This window comes from Pongo pygmaeus, chromosome 14 (assembly GCF_028885625.2).
Source record: "Pongo pygmaeus isolate AG05252 chromosome 14, NHGRI_mPonPyg2-v2.0_pri, whole genome shotgun sequence".
Classification (NCBI taxonomy): Eukaryota; Metazoa; Chordata; class Mammalia; order Primates; family Hominidae; genus Pongo; species Pongo pygmaeus.
Window position 1 is genome coordinate 36890709 of NC_072387.2, and position 15871 is coordinate 36906579.

Sequence of the window (15871 nt, forward strand, 5' to 3'; positions counted from 1 at the left end):
GTCTGTCCAAGCAGTGGCCAAAGGAGACTATCTGTGAGGGGCATGGGGAGAGCTTAGATTTGTGGGCTGGGAGACACCACACATGGTGCATGGCCGCTTGCAGTGTGGACAGGGTAAGGGGCGGAGAGGGAAGGTGGGCGATTTAGTTTTTCTGCACCGCCAGGTGCTGCCATGATCTGCTCTGGAATCCGAGTAGTCTCAGAGCTCTAAATTGATCCTGACCTCTCAGGTCATCATGAAAGTATATTTGTCCATAGGGGGCTAAAAGGTATTTAATGGCTTGTTTGCTTGATGTAGAACTTGTCAGTAGTTAGACGTATGGTTTGTGGGCCTCCACTGGTACTCTTGTCTTGGCTCTAAAAATGTCAGGGCAAGTCTGTTCTCTTCTCTCCACCTATTCAAATCCCACCTTCTCTCTTCCTATTCAGGTCCTGCTTCCTTCTCAGAGGCTTACAGCTGCACTGTCCAATATGGTACCTGTGAGCCACATGTGGCTTTTGAGCACTTGAAATGTGGCTACTGTGTCAGAGGAACTGAAACATATTCAGTTTATTTGATTTTATTTAAATTAATTTAAGTGTAAAAACTGAAGCAGTGTAATTTTTTTTAAAATACTGATTACATATTGAAATCACAATAGTTTGGATATATTGGGTTAAATGAAATTAATTTTACTTTTAAAAAAACGTGGTTACCAGAAAGTTTTAAATTGTATTTGTGGCTTATATTATATCTCTATTGGACAGTGGTGGCTTTAGAAAGCAAGCTCATCTGTCACATTACCTCTGCACATAAATTTTGATACTAGGATATATGTAATTTGACATTTCTTCTTTGTTTCCTTGGTGTTAGAACTGTGTTCCTAGAAAGACAGGACTTCATTGATGTTCCTCCAAGTGCTCAGTGGAGTTGAACTGTACCATTTAACAGTGCTGATTAAACTGTTACAAAGTTATTGAATGTTCAGAACAAAACAGGAATTTTTCAGTCTTTTGTATTCTAAATCAGACATACTATGACTATGGGTTAAGACAGTAACTTGTTTCCAACCAAATATAAAGGACAGTGCAAACCTTTGTATTTAATTAGTCCAAATCATCTGAGTTTTATTAGAGCACCAATCTGTGTGCAATCTCTGTCTGAATCCTTCTCTAAATAAAGGCCACGTCCTACTTGGAATGGATGCAAAGATGACTTCTCTTCCACTTCTCTAACATAAGAGACAGGGACTGACTTGGCCTAAAGCAGCTCTGCTATGCACCTCTCCAAATCCCATTTGCTCATCTGGAAAACACAAGAGCTATGATGCAGAATAGCCTCTAGAATCCCTGCCAGCCCTGACGTTCTATGAGAATCTACTCAGGGGTATCTCCCATGGCACAGCTTCTCTAGGGCTTGGCTAACTTGCCAGAGGCTCCTGTGATCTGACAACACATATGTATCATGGAATTGGACCTGTCTATTTCTTTCTGGAGAACTTTTGGCAATTTCTGCAGCCTGCCCTGTGCAGTGAGAAGTTTCCAGAAAGTTGGCTTACTGCCCATGTTTCCTCAGAAATTGGGGGAGTGTAGAGCCAGGCAATTGTTTTTATACTTTGAGCTACTTACTTCCTTCCTGTACCCATTGAGGGACATAGGGAGTGCCATTTGTGTACCTTGGAGGTTTTTAAGATTTGCAGAGACCATCATATTTAAGGCTAAACATTCTTAAATGCTATCAAAAAATAGCACATTAACTATTGTTAATAAAGCTCCGTTTCAGATTGCTACAGAGCCTCATTCCCCAAAAAGTCTAAATTACCTAAATTGTGAAACAATTAACTTTTTGGTTAAAACAAAAACAAAACCAAAAAAATTATATGCATTATAATTGGTTTCCTTGATTGGTATTGAACTGCTATGTACCAGACCCTGTGCTAGGTACAGAAGGGAATGAAAAAATGAGCATACAAGATTCCTAATTCACAATCCAGTCTGGGAGGGAGACAAACACAAATAACTCTAAAAGAGAATTCAGGGAAATAACTCTTTAGGAGATCCGATGAGGTAGAATTCTATTCCTGAGAGCAAGGATGAAGGCACTCAAAGTTTGACAATTCTATGGAATTAAAAAAAAAATCACTCAAGCTATAAATGCACTAAAAGCAAACAAGACTGAAGAGAGAATGAAGTCACCAGGCTGTCTCTGGGTATAGGATGTGTGGCTTACCTGTGATATAAAAGCTTATGTTTCTTCCCACAGTCCCAACTTTATTGGAAGCTATGCAAATGTAGATTCCAGAAATTCTAGAGTCAGCCACAACCAAGGTGCTAGCCGTCTGCAAAAGAAAAGGAAACTTTAGCTAGCAACAGGACAAATAACTAATTGAACACCCCATGCTACTTCTGAGGTTGAAATGATTCAGCTATTCCATTCATTCTGCAAAGAGAGTACTGCATAGGTGGTGGTTACCAGAAGGCTCTCCCCTTGCCGAGCCCCAACAAGAATGGAAAAATAACAGGAAAGCAGGTCCTCAGGAGACCGGGGCCTATGACATCCGACTCATATGAGGGTTTCAGGCTTATTTATCTCGTGCTGCTGGCGTAACAATTACAGACCTGAAGCTGAGATGTGGGACTGCACGTCCTACCCTACGAGGTGGTCAGTTCCACATCAATTAGAGGAACAGGTGAGGCTGAGGCCTTCCCTTTTGTTTGGGTGACCTGAGAGCATGGATGCCAGTTATAAAAGGAGCCTTCTCTGCTGTTTGGTTCTATAACAGGCATGTTAAGTGAGCAAGGACAGAAGAGAATGTTTGGCTGAAACTTTTTTTTTTCTTTAAGAAATGGGGTCTTGCTATGTTGCCCAGGCTGGCCTTGAACTTCTGGGCTCAAGCAGTTTTCCCGCATTTGTCTCCCAAATAGCTGGGACAACAGGCACATGCCACTGTACCTGGCTTGAGACTTTTTTTTATATGCTCAAATAATGTGGCATGCAGCACTGGATGGTCCTGAAGGAGGCTGTGTGTGTGTGTGTGTAAATTACCTAATTTCGCTTAATAGATTAAGTATCTATTCCTAATCTAAAAGATGAAAATTTAAATTATGAATTAATGCAATTATATTGTTCCACTAGACTTTAGTGCTGTTATTTGACAACTTAGTCCCTAAAGAAACATTAGCAGTCAAAATTGCATGAACTTGAAAGCACTTTTCAAATTGTGGTGTCTAAAAAGTAATGAAACAAAATTTTAGACAACTTAAAGACTTGCAGTCTTCCAAAGAAAAAAAATTGGCAATATGAAACAAATTATTAAACATTCTTAAATTTAACCCAAGCTTGCATTAAAAAGTGGTGTATAATCTATGTGAAAAAAATGAGAAAGCTAGTTTCTCATACTTAAAATTATGGAAAAGAAAAGTTGGTCCAGTTACTTATAAATCTTTGCAGCCTGTCTCCTAGGACAAAAATAACTGGTTATGGGCTTTGAAATTGCAGAGGCTGTGCTAATGCTTCCAGACTAACGGAGTGTCCTAGCTGAAGTATAATGACAGGTGACTTACAGGCTAAAGTAATGTAAGGCTGAAATGTGACAGCTGACTTTCCAAGGTGGTGGACATACTCTACAAGTGGTTTGGCTGTAAGAGACAGTCCTAACATTTTCTGAGTTTCTAAGTAATGTGCTAGGCACTTTAGTTATGTTCCCTTATCCCATCTAATAAATTAAGGTATTTCTGTCTTTCATCTACAGATCAGGAAGACTTAAACACATGTTCCTAATGTTTTTAGCCAGCAAATTCATTGGTCCAAATTCTCTACAATTTTCACTGTGGTATAGTGAGTAGTACACAGTGCTTTCTCTTCTGTTTGTTGGAAGGATCTGCTTAATTACACCTACCCATATACTCCCTGTGTATTGTTGAAATTATTGGTAATGAAAGTGTCTGCAATATGTGGGAGACAATTTAGCAGACATTTATTGAGTAATTATCAAGGCATTGCCCAGATGTTGTAAGGGAGACAGAGATGAATATGACACAATCCCTCCCTTCACACTATCATTCTTTAAGGTGATAGAGAAGAATTTCCCTCCTTGAAGATCATACAAAAATTATTCTCTTTTGCAAGGAAAGCTCATATGAAGGCAAATAATCCATGGGAAAGAGTATGAAAGAGAGCTCAGGTGTCCCTTTTCTTATTTTGACGATGAATCTTTGTAAGAGGTAGGACATAAAAAATTCTGAATAGCCATTTCCTTGTTATTGTTGTACCCACCCGTTAAGAGTCATGGAAGGAAATGGAAGTAGTTGGAAGAGAAGCTTGTAGGTGGCAACATGATAGAACTGTTAGCTGGTGGAAGCTGGAAGACAGGAGAGATCGCCAAATACGACTCTGACTCCCTTATATTGTCTCAGGAAGCTTAGATGCTTCAAAGCAGTTTGCAAAAAATTCAGAAACAAGGAGCTCAGATGAAGCCTTCTTAAGCTGGGGTGTCAGCTCCAGCACTGTTTTTCTTATGAAGTTAGTTCTCAAGTGTTTATCCTAATGGGCCTCAGGAGAAACTTACTTAGATTCTCAGATTAATTGTTGCTCAGTAAATAAGTGAAAAACCCATTTCTGTTGGCTTGGGAGTGTTTGAAATTATGGACAGCATTTATCTGCATCTATGAGTCATGTTTGGGTTTTTATTTAAAAGATTTTGATTTCATTGAACTTAGAGCAACTGAGAACAAGAACTGGGTTTCATGGCAAGGGAAAATCAATTCAGATGTATACATTTGCCACGTTTAAGACCTGTGTAGGTAACCTGGGAATGGCCGTGGCCATTTTACAAGTCCCCAACAAATAGTCAAATAGGTCCAAATTTATGTATAATCAGAGAATAAAACTGAGGTGCCCTGAAGTGAAATGAATCCAGGTCACAAGATGGAGACAGAAATGTATTGAATTTTTCTTCTTTTGTGTGAATGACACCTTCCAAAACAAGATACATTACTCGTAGTCAAGGCTGCCCCAGAAATCATGTCTCCAAAGCTTCTATTAAAATAGAAGCAAAAAACAACATTGATGGGAGTTTACATTATTTCTTTGTTTCTGCGAACCTTTATGTATGCCTTACAATGCACCAGGCAGCATGCAACGCACTTTACAGGAATTGTCTCATTTAATCCTCCCTAAAACCCTGTGAGATGGGTATATTACCCTATTCTACAGGTAAGACAACTGAGGTTCCAAGAGATTAAATGATTCACCCAAAGATACAAAGGACCACAGACAGGCTTGGGCAGAATTTATGTTCAGGTGTGTCTGCCTCCAGTGCCTATGCTCCTAATCTCTATACCAAGTTGCTTCTCGACTTGAGACTCTTTAAATTGAATAATACAGATCTATTGGCAAAGTTCTGTCTACACCTTGAATTGAATTTTTCCTTGAGAATACTTCCTTTAATCAGCAGAGATGGGTAACATAAATTAAATACTACTACTATTTACAGAAATACTAGTTTGCTTCTTTGATGACATTTTACGTAAGCTGCAAGCTGCTTTTCAACTGTTGTAATGTTACGTGGTTTGAAAATATATTTGATGAATACAACGGTTATCACTAAAGAAGAAAAGTTAAAAATAAGGTGAAACATATCCTATGATCAGTTTTATTAAAATTTATCTCATTTCTAGAGTACTTCTCTTTCAGAGGATATATTTTTAAATTATAAATTCAAACATTTTCTTATTAAAAATAAAATTATTTGACAATTAAAGTTTAAACTTTATAGGGCCAGAGAAAGGAGCTCAAATGTGAATTGTAGATCAGTGTGTATGGCTGGACTAGAAGGCAGCTTTGCATGGGACAGTGAGTTTCAATGTCTGAGTCTTCTGAATAAAGGAAAAAAATCTGTTCCTCAGTGCTTATATCCAAATACTACGGTGTTAAGGGAAAAAAACCAAAATAGCATCACAATTGGGGCATGCAATATCAACCAAATACTTTCAAAGAGAAAGTAACCAAGAATTTGAGTTACACGTTTTTTATAATCATTTATTCTATAAGGTATGCCAAAATAAATTCTTAAGGATATCTACTTGCATTAGTGCTATAATTAGTTTTCATTTTCCACAATTGAAAATAAATGAAAGAGGACTGAGGAAGAGAAAAAAGCAGAAGTGCTGAAATAAAATTAGACTATCAGGCCGGATGCGGCGGCTCAGTGCTGTAATCCCAGCACTTTGGAAGGCCGAAGTGAGTGGATCACCTGAGGTCAGGAGTTCAAGATCAGCCTGGCCAACAAGGCGAAACCCTGTCTCTACTATAAATACAAAAATTAGCTGGCCATGGTGGCAGGCGCCTGTAGTCCCAGCTACTTGGGAGGCTGAGGCAGGAGAATTGCTTGAACATGAGAAGCGGAGGTTGCAGCGAGCCGAGATCGTGCCAAAATAAATAAATAAATAAATAAATAAATAAATAAATAAAATTAGACTATCAAAGTTTATATTAGTCTTAAAGGACTCATGCTTTCTACTCTTCATTTTTACTACTTTTGCTTTTTGCGGTGCTTCCAGTTGCCTGGCCTGGCCCTCAAGGATTTACGTGTTAGAGACAGATCCTTCAAGCCCGTTCTCTAGGCTCTTTGGTATGACCCAGGAATGCTCATAAAACTATCAGCAAGTACTGTAAGTTTGGAGTTTTCCATGCTCCTTCCTTCCTTCCCCTTCACTAAGCATTAGTAATTTGTTACTACAATGTTGTTTGAACCCCACAGAATAGAATGGATGGCTGATGTGTCATTCAGCCTAATTCCAGCACTCGTTTTTTAAAAATCTATATATGGAACACTGATTTTAATCTCGGGATGTTTCTAATATAGCTTCCTTTCAAGTGTTTCACGGAGAAATAAAAGTAGATGTGTAAAGGTCATGGAAGAATCTAAAATTAACACAGGGTGGCACATTTGAGCCAACTGATGGGAAAACAGAACGTGAGATTTAGAAAAAATTGGGGTGTGTGTGGGAACTGAAACACAAGCTGTAATTCTGTGGTTAGGATTCTTGCTCCTGTCATGGATTTGTCTCATACAGGACACACTTCTCAAGGTACAGTCAGAAGGATTTCAATGGAAATATTGCTAACACATTAAAATGGTAATGATTCTCCAACCTTACAGAATTAATGCTGTGATAACGTATTTCCTGCGTGTTTTTTCTAACACGGGGTTCCTTCTACTTCCTACTCCATATCTACAAACCTAACAGTTTGGCAGCACCACTTAGACAATACGAAAGTGCACATTTGCTACTAGCAACTCCAGTTGATGACTCACTTTTCACAAATCTGGGCCAAAACTCGCCAATAAGGAAACTAAATTTTATTGTCCTCTATACCCTTCCTTAAGTTAAACAAAAAAATACAACAAAACAAAGAAAAAAAATCCAGGGTGCTCCAGCGTGAGTGTGATCGCTGCCCCACTGACCTGTGGAGTAGCATTGCTGGGCAGGCTACCATGTGACGGTGGATAAAGGGATCACCGCAGTCTAAGCTGGGACTTTAATTTGCTATCTAAAAATGTACAGAAAATAAAAACCGTTTTAATTGTGAAGGAAAAAGCACTGCATATAATTCAGAAACAGCAAAACTTCCATTTTGTCACCATCATATGACAGATATATTTTTTTCACACCCACAAAAAGATATATTAGTAGATGCTAAAAGTAAAATTACTAAATTCTCCTAAATTCAAGATATGAACTCAATAATTTTATTTAAAGTCTAATATATTACAATTACAACTGCTAATGGGATATGTACCATATATATAGATATATTAAAAAATCTATATATTTTATATATCTATATATCTATATATAGAGAGAGAGACTTTGTTTAGTGTGAGTATTAAAAGTTTTTTCAGTGCAAACAGTTGTTTAACAAAGTCTTCACTGTATATGATCACAATCAGTTTGGGGAATTGCATAAGGGTACATATGACATTCACTTTAATAAAGTAATACTTGTATAGGGCTTTCTCATTATGTATGTTATGTTACTTTACCTTACGTTACGTTACGTTATGTTATTTATTTATTTACTTTTTGAGACAGAGTCTCACTCTGTCACCCAGGCTGGAGTGCAGTGGCACAATGTTGGCTCACTGCAACCTCCACCTCCTGGGTTCAAGCGATTCTTGTGCCTCAGCCTTCTGAGTAGCTGGGATTACCACTACGCCCAGCTAATTTTTGTATTTCTAGTAGAGACAGGGTTTTGCCATATTGGCCAGGCTGGTCTTGAACTCCTGACCTCAGGCGATCCGCCCGCCACTTTGGTAGGTGATCGGTCTACCAAAGTGTTGGGATTACAGGCATGAGCCACCGCGTCTGGCCTTCATTATGTTATTTCATTTCATCCTTGTAACAGGAAGTACTAGCTAAGGCAAGTATCATTAGTTCTGTTTTTTTGGAGGAAAGAACTCAAGCTGAGAGAGGTGAGCTGGTTTGTATGTGGTTATACAGAGAGGAAGTGTCGTAGTTTGAGTCCAGGGCTCCTGATGGCAGGTTGGGTAGCACAAGTGCAGAGGTCTATATTTAAAATCTTCTGCATAACTGTAAAATTACCAGACAATAAATTTGTTTTAAACCTTCATGGAGAAAATCAGGGAAGTTCTTTTATCATGGGCATGTTTTGATACTCCACTTCCACTGATTTTTATAGGTTTTACATTATATATGGAGTCAAGTTGCTACTTCATGGTTTGGGTTAGCCAGAAACTTCACCTAGCTTTCTCATTTTTCATTTCATTTCCTATTGTATATTTCTGTGGATAGGATACCAAAATAGCACTAGAAGTTACCACTGAAATTAAGCTTATAAATTCTTGTGTTAATATCCAGCAGTTAACAATACATCCTCCTGATATGGTCAGGAAAAAGCAAAATGAATTGACACAACCAATGAATGGCATCTTGACATTTTTCTAGTACTTTGTGACAACTAATTTGCTGTCCACTGCTAATAAACTGAGGTAGTTTCCTTATTAAAAATATCTGAAGGCTGGGTGTGGTGGCTCATGCCTGTAATCCCAGAACTTTGGGAGGCCAAGGCGGGCGGATCACGAGGTCAGGAGTTCTAGATCAGCCTGGCCAACATGGTGAAACCCCGTCTCTACTAGAAATACAAAATTTAGCCAGGCGTGATGGCGTGTGCCTGTAATCCCAGCTACTTGGGAGGCTGAGGCACAAGAATCGCTTGAACCCGGGAGGCGGAGGTTGTCGTGAGCTGAGATTGGGCCACTGCACTCCAGCCTGGGCAACAGAGTGAGACTCTTTGTCTCAAAAAAAAAAAAAAGAAAGAAAGAACAAATTAAACTTTCAAGTTTATATAACTTCGTCTAAGTATTTCATTAAACTGCTCTCTTATCAATAGCTATACATCATGGAATGTTTTAAAGTACTGCTTATTTCTGTTAGAGAAAAAGAGCAGTAAACCACCTACAGCTACTGCTATAGTTATAAAAACTTCCTAAGTGTTTAATAAGAGACTATTGGTGTTATCATATAAGCTATTGCCACTCTGACTAATTTCTACATTGGCTTACTTGGCTATAAGGGCATTAGGTTTTGCAAAGGAAAGACTTTGGTTTGATTCTCTCGTTTACACTTTTAAGCTGGCTTTGGGTTAATCATCTTATCATCCCTGTTTTATCTTTAAAATGGAGATAACCACTCTCATCTGCCAAAGAATGATGGTGACATTAGCATATGTCAAAAAGTTTCACATAATGAAAATTATAGATGTTATTTGTTGTTATTGTTAAATCATACATGAGGAACGATGCCATCTACTTTGTCATCTTCGAGTGCAAAGTTGCAAAGTGTACGGCTGAATAGATGACATAAGCATACCCACACTCAAGCAGGCAGTGGAATCTGTATTAACAGTCTCTACTCCAAATCAAGAAATATATGTGTAAACAGACATGTCAGCAAGGGGATACTTGATATGTTTTTTCTTTTTAAAAGAATCATGTCTGGGTGCAGTGACTCACGCCTGTAATCTCAGCACTTTGGGAGGCCGAGGCAGGTGGATCACCTGAGGTCAGGAGTTTGAGACCAACCTGGCCAACATGGTGAAACCCTGTCTCTACTAAAAATACAAAAATTAGCCAGGCGTGATGGCAGGTGCCTGTAATCCCAGCTACGTGGGAGGCTGAGACAGGAGAATCACCTGAATCCAGGAGGCAGAGGTTGCAGTGAGCCGAGATCACGCCATTGCACTCCAGCCTGGGTGACAGAGTGAGACTCCATCTCAAAAAAAAGAAAAGAATCACTATCCCTGTGCCAGACAATAGCAGATTTTTAAGTGTATTCTTTACTAATTCAACAGGAAAAAGCCACTAGGTCTGAGATCCACTGAGACTTGCCTAGCTGACAGGCTTGTTAGCTATTGCCAAGGTTCAGGGGGGGTTAGGGGAGTATAAAATGAATAGTGCGCTGATGAGGTCAAGGAATCTTGATAGATTGTGTGTGTTTGCATATCCCCCCCAACTCAGGCTTTGCTCTTGCAGACAGGGAAATACATGATATTTCACAAAATAGAAACATTCAGTTTTAGCTCTAAGTCTTGCACTAGCTTTTGCTTACTGGGATCCCACTTTATATACATCAGTGATTCTCAATCCCCGTTAGGTGCTGGAATCACCCGGGAAGATTTTACGAGCCCTAGGCTGCACTCCGGAGATTTGGATGTAATAATAATTGGTAGAGTATTCTAATAGGCAGCCAGGACTGGGAACCACCAATGTGGACCAGTTTGGTGTTCAAGTGGACAGTGCCATCTCTACCATTAGGAATGAGTACTCATTATGTTGGAACTGGTAGCTTGAGTAGTCTCTGTGTGTATCTCCATGAAGACATAGCTCAGGTATTGTCTTTCTTCTCTCTGAATTTTTGTTTGAACATTTGAATTACTTCTGGTTCCAATAAACCTAGAATTGGGAGCTGAGAGTGTATTTGTAGAATAAACATCCCAGTGCGCATTTTTACAAACAATACCTTATTCTTTCCTTCTATTATTGCCATGCGCTGAGTGATGCTCTCAATTCTGTTTCCCATGTTGCTGTCAGCATCCAGGATAAAGGACTCTTCATTATTGGAACAAAAGTCACACCTATTAAAAAAAAAAGTTATCACAATGTGGCTTTACAGCATGGTTCAGTCAATGGGGACAGGTGAAATGAAAACTTGGTGTAAGTCCTCAGATGACAAAGTCACAAATTTTGTGTGTGAGTCTTCTTTTCCTTAGATTTTTTCCTATATTCAACCTCAAAACTTAAAAATAGCAAATATATTTGGCTGATACTTGAAAAAACCCCCACACTAGTGTGTCACCATACATCCTTCTTGTTCTAAATGTTAATATTAAATAAAAATGCATAAATTAGAAAATTTAATATCTAGATTTTAGTTTTTAGTGGAAGTAACATTGAAGCACGGAAAAAATGAAGTTATGTTAATGAAGAAAAACCTCAAGGAAATCATACCATTTTTTATCTATAAAAGTCTGGTTTTTAATCAGAATATGCAGTTGTATGGCTAATTTTTTCCAGGGCTAATTAAGTGCATATGGAAATCAACATCATGAAATGGTTATTAAATTCAGTCTCTCTCTGCTCAAGTTTTGGGGAACTGTTCAAGCTCTCAGGCCTCAAGTGTTTAATTATAAAATAAAGGTGTTGATGTTATGTATCTTTGAGGTCCACGAATTCTCTCTCTCTGTTTTAAACATTTCACCATTTTGCATTCTGACTTTCTGGACTAGAATTTTTTTGAGCAGAAAGCTTGCTGGTCTCTAATTTGTACATGTCTTGGGCAGATTCTGCAGATTTTTTAAACCAAGAGGAATTTTATTATTATTATTATTAGAGACAGGGTCTCACTCTGTCACCTAGGCTAATGTGCAGTGGTGCAATCATAGGTCACTGCAGCCTCGAACCTCTGGGTTCAAGCAATCCTGCCGCTTCAGCCTGTAGCTGGAATTATAGGCTAAGTGAAATTTTCAAGCTTCATTTCCAGAAAAAAATGAGTGGTTCATCGTAAGTAGCCAAGAGCAGGAATGACTTATGTGAGAGGAAAATGAGAGGCTAAAGTCAGTGAGAAAAAGGGGAAGACAGAAGGGAATGCGATCAGAAAAACGTTCTGTTACTATTCCTCTCTGGTCGTTGAGCTGAGAAGGGACTCCAGAGTGTTAAACTATCGCATCTGCAGGGGTACTTGCCCTGTAACGTCCTCCTGCAGAGTACTCACCACCTTTTAAGTGCTGACTTAATGGTTCTGAGTCCCTGCTGGGCTGACAGCTACAGGAGGACAGGGGACAAATCGAAGTATTCACTCTGTCCCCATAGCTAAGCAGGGCCCGAGCATGCCGTCGGCACCCCATAAACATCTGCACACATGCAGACAGGCACAAGGTACCCTACATTGTTTTTGCTAAGAGTTTCTACTTTCTTTAATTGTTTATTATTATCAAACATACCGATAAGTAGAGAGAATAGTGTGATACACCCCCATATACCCGCCACCCAGATTTCACAGTTATCAAGATTTTGTCACATTGGCTTCATCTATCCCTTTTTTTTTCTTCTGTATTTTATTTATTTATATATTTTTAAATTTTTCTAGCTTGGCCAAATGAAGGATTTCTGTATTTTAAAACAAATCTCAGGCATCTTGTCATTTTAGCCCTATGTACTTCGTGGGTCTCTCTAAAAAATGAGCAAATTTTTCCAATATAACCACAGCACTACTTTTATACCTAAGAGAATTAGCAATAATTCCGTGGTGGTGTTTGCACCTAAACTGTAAATCAGATTTCCCCAAATGTTTTTAAAGATGTCTGTCTTACAGTTAGATTACAAGATTTAAAATTTAAAAAGAATGAATAAAAGGTGACCATTCCTCAAGGAATTTCTGCAGTTTTTACCAGGTATAACCTTATAATAATCATCAGGTAAAATAAATGAACATTTTAATGCTTATTGATAAGTAGAGTAAACTGAGCCAAAGAGAAATTATACACTTTCTCCTTTATTAGAAACATTTTAATAACAAAGTTTAAAAGTCATTATATGAGAGTCACTTTGCCTTATTTTTTCATTATCATATTCTCCATTTTCTAGACTATAACATCCCCACCTTAATCTCGTGTTAGACTTGCTATCTTTCACACACTCATAGTACAGGTATGAGTGCATATAATGTGCACATATACACATGTGTATACCTAGATTAGACATGTGCATAGGTACTTAGGATTGTGACATCAAACAGCTAAAGTTCTCTTGTATCTGGAAGACAAGCTTTTAGATTGTATTCCTTTTCCCCCAAAGCAAGGAAAAAGATCAGGGAGGCCTTAGTCAAAGATCTTAATTTCATACTCTTGGGCTTTAGGAAATGCAAAGAAATATGTTAGAGTAAAGCAAGCCTGGGTGTTTCTCAAGGGAAATACAGTCTGCTATCTGAGTTCACTTGGGGCTGTTGGCCTCTGACACCCCACACCTCCCCCATCCCACACCCATGACTCTGAGGGCAGTTACTAAGGGCACAAGCCCTAGTATGGAAACTATAGGCCAGACTTATTGCCAGCTCTTCCACATAAAAAGGACAGATTCTGTGGCTATTTTCTAATTTAGGGGCTGTTATTTTTCCCTCTTCGTAATTGGGGCTATAAAAATAGAATGTCATTTAGAAGCCTCACTATATAACAGCACTTGAAAAGAGATTTAGGGGGAGGGGAATGTGCCTAAGCCTTAAGAATACATCAAGCTCTTAAGGAAGTAGATTGTGCCATGTTTGAAGATGCAAAGATAATCACTGTGCTGGGAACTGTCTTGAGGGGGGAGGAAGCCGAACAACAAGAGGAAAGCAGCGTTCGCTCCTGATTTCGCACAGGAAGTCCACAGCACCTCCTGCCAAAGCGAGATAAGAAAGCTCCCATGCACTATTCTGGACAAGGCCACTGTTATCAGCCTCAGCTCGGCGCTGTCCTCTCTTTGCTCCAAGCCTCCGTCCCTTTCCTAATGAGCTATAGGACTCCTACCTCCATTTGCATACAGCATGCCAAGTACAATGGCAGGGAGGTATTTATAACCCCTGAAAGGAAAAAAAAAAAAATTATGGGCTAAGAGTGTACTCCATGTCATCTCTGCTGATTGCTCTGGACGTGAAACAACTTAGTTTCGGACTAGAGATTGATATAAATAAATTAAAAGAAAGCAGCCAATTATGTTTCCAACACATGGAGCTAGGACCTCATGTGTGATATGTCAGCCTTCTACATTCCAAGTGGGAGCCATCTGTGGAACTCCCCATCTGGTCTAAGTTACTAGTCTTCTTCTCTTGACACATTATGGGAAACCGCCACCCTCTATATATGCAGATGACACTACTGACCTACATGCTTTGGGTTGATTTTCTTGTAACGGTGATGAATTTGCCCTGTTCCCACCACACTCAAAAATATTTGGCTTCTCTGTGACCAAAGACAGATGAAGGCAGTCTGGGGCCACAGAAAAAGGCAAAACCAACAGAGGTCAAACCTACGATCTTTCTTTCTTTTTTTTTTTCTGTCACCCAGGCTGGAGTACAGTGGAGCAATCTTGGCTCATTACAGCCTTGACCTCCTGGGCTCAACTGACCCTGCAACCTCAGCCTTCCGAGTAGCTGCGACTACATGTGTGTGCCATCAAGCAAGGATAATTTTTGTATTTTTAGTGGAGATGGGGTTTCACCATGTTGCCCAGGCTGGTCTCGAACTCCTGGGCTCAAGCAGTCTGCCTGCCTCAGCCTCCCAAGGTACTGAGATTACAGATTTGAGCCAATGCACCTGGCCAAACCTACAGTCTTGACAATACTGACTGCTGGCAGAATTTGTACTCAGTTCTGGATCATTTCAGAACCTGTGCACTTGACCCCAATACCATATGTAACATCATATCCACGTACTACCATCATGTGACATGAAATTATTATGCTTCAGTACTTCTTGGACATAGTAAGAAAAGATGTCTCAAATATTCAGTACACAAACACCATTACTACGTTGAGGATTCCATGTCTTTTTTTTTTTTAGCTACTTTTGCATAACATGGTCAGTCTCTTTCCAAAATTTGCTAAACATCTCTCATCTTACACAACCAAAATATGTTGAATGACCAGGGCATGCACAGTCTGCAATTACAGTTTATATTACAGTTTCTATGAGAGCTCACTTTGTCACCCTGCAGTTCCTGAATTCAAGACAGGTTCCATTCACCTTTACAAATCCAACACTCAACGAAGCATAATGCACAATGCACACCCAAAGGTACCACTTTATGTTCACCTGTGCTGTTTCTTAATTGCTGGTTTTTAACAATTCTTATTTTTAGATTTTCTTCATTCCTCCTGCCTTCCTCTCCCGTCCCCCTACTTAAAGCTCAGAGCTGGTACTTTCTTTCCTTTAGAGGATAGATTGTCACATCTGGTGGAATCAGAAGGGAAAGCCCAGCTGGGTGAGCGTTAGCTACTGATAGTAAGTATTGTGTTTTCTTTGAAGTGGTTCTTTTGTGAGAAAATGATCGATTCTCTTGGAGAATTGGGTGGGATGGTTCAACACTTCATTTAGCCTTTCTAGAAATTGTCCATCTGTTTAGTGTCTGTTATGGTACCCCAGACTCCTATAGCAATCCAGTACAAAATTCTCATTTCATAAATGATTTCCTGCCAGTCTAATAACCACATTGATTCTAGAAAGTCTGCTCTACAGCCTTAGTCTTAAGACACACAGATTTTTTTTAAAAGGATCCTCTTTCAATAAATGATATTAAGCTGGCATTTCAAATCTCTGTTGTGCCAATATCTGATTC

At 39.1% G+C, this 15871-nt stretch overlaps 1 protein-coding gene across 4 annotated transcripts in view; it reads right to left on the bottom strand.

The window, feature by feature from the left end:
• Window positions 1–15871, bottom strand: part of FLT1 (fms related receptor tyrosine kinase 1) — a 194829-nt gene that overhangs the window by 94115 nt on the left and 84843 nt on the right. For all 4 annotated transcript variants that reach the window (XM_054446522.2, XM_063650729.1, XM_054446523.2 and 1 more), the window contains exons 11-12: window positions 11022–11136; window positions 2209–2317 (exon numbers count right to left, since the gene is read on the bottom strand). In XM_054446522.2, the coding sequence (XP_054302497.1) occupies window positions 2209–2317; window positions 11022–11136 (224 nt within the window). The remainder of the gene's footprint in view (window positions 1–2208; window positions 2318–11021; window positions 11137–15871) is intronic.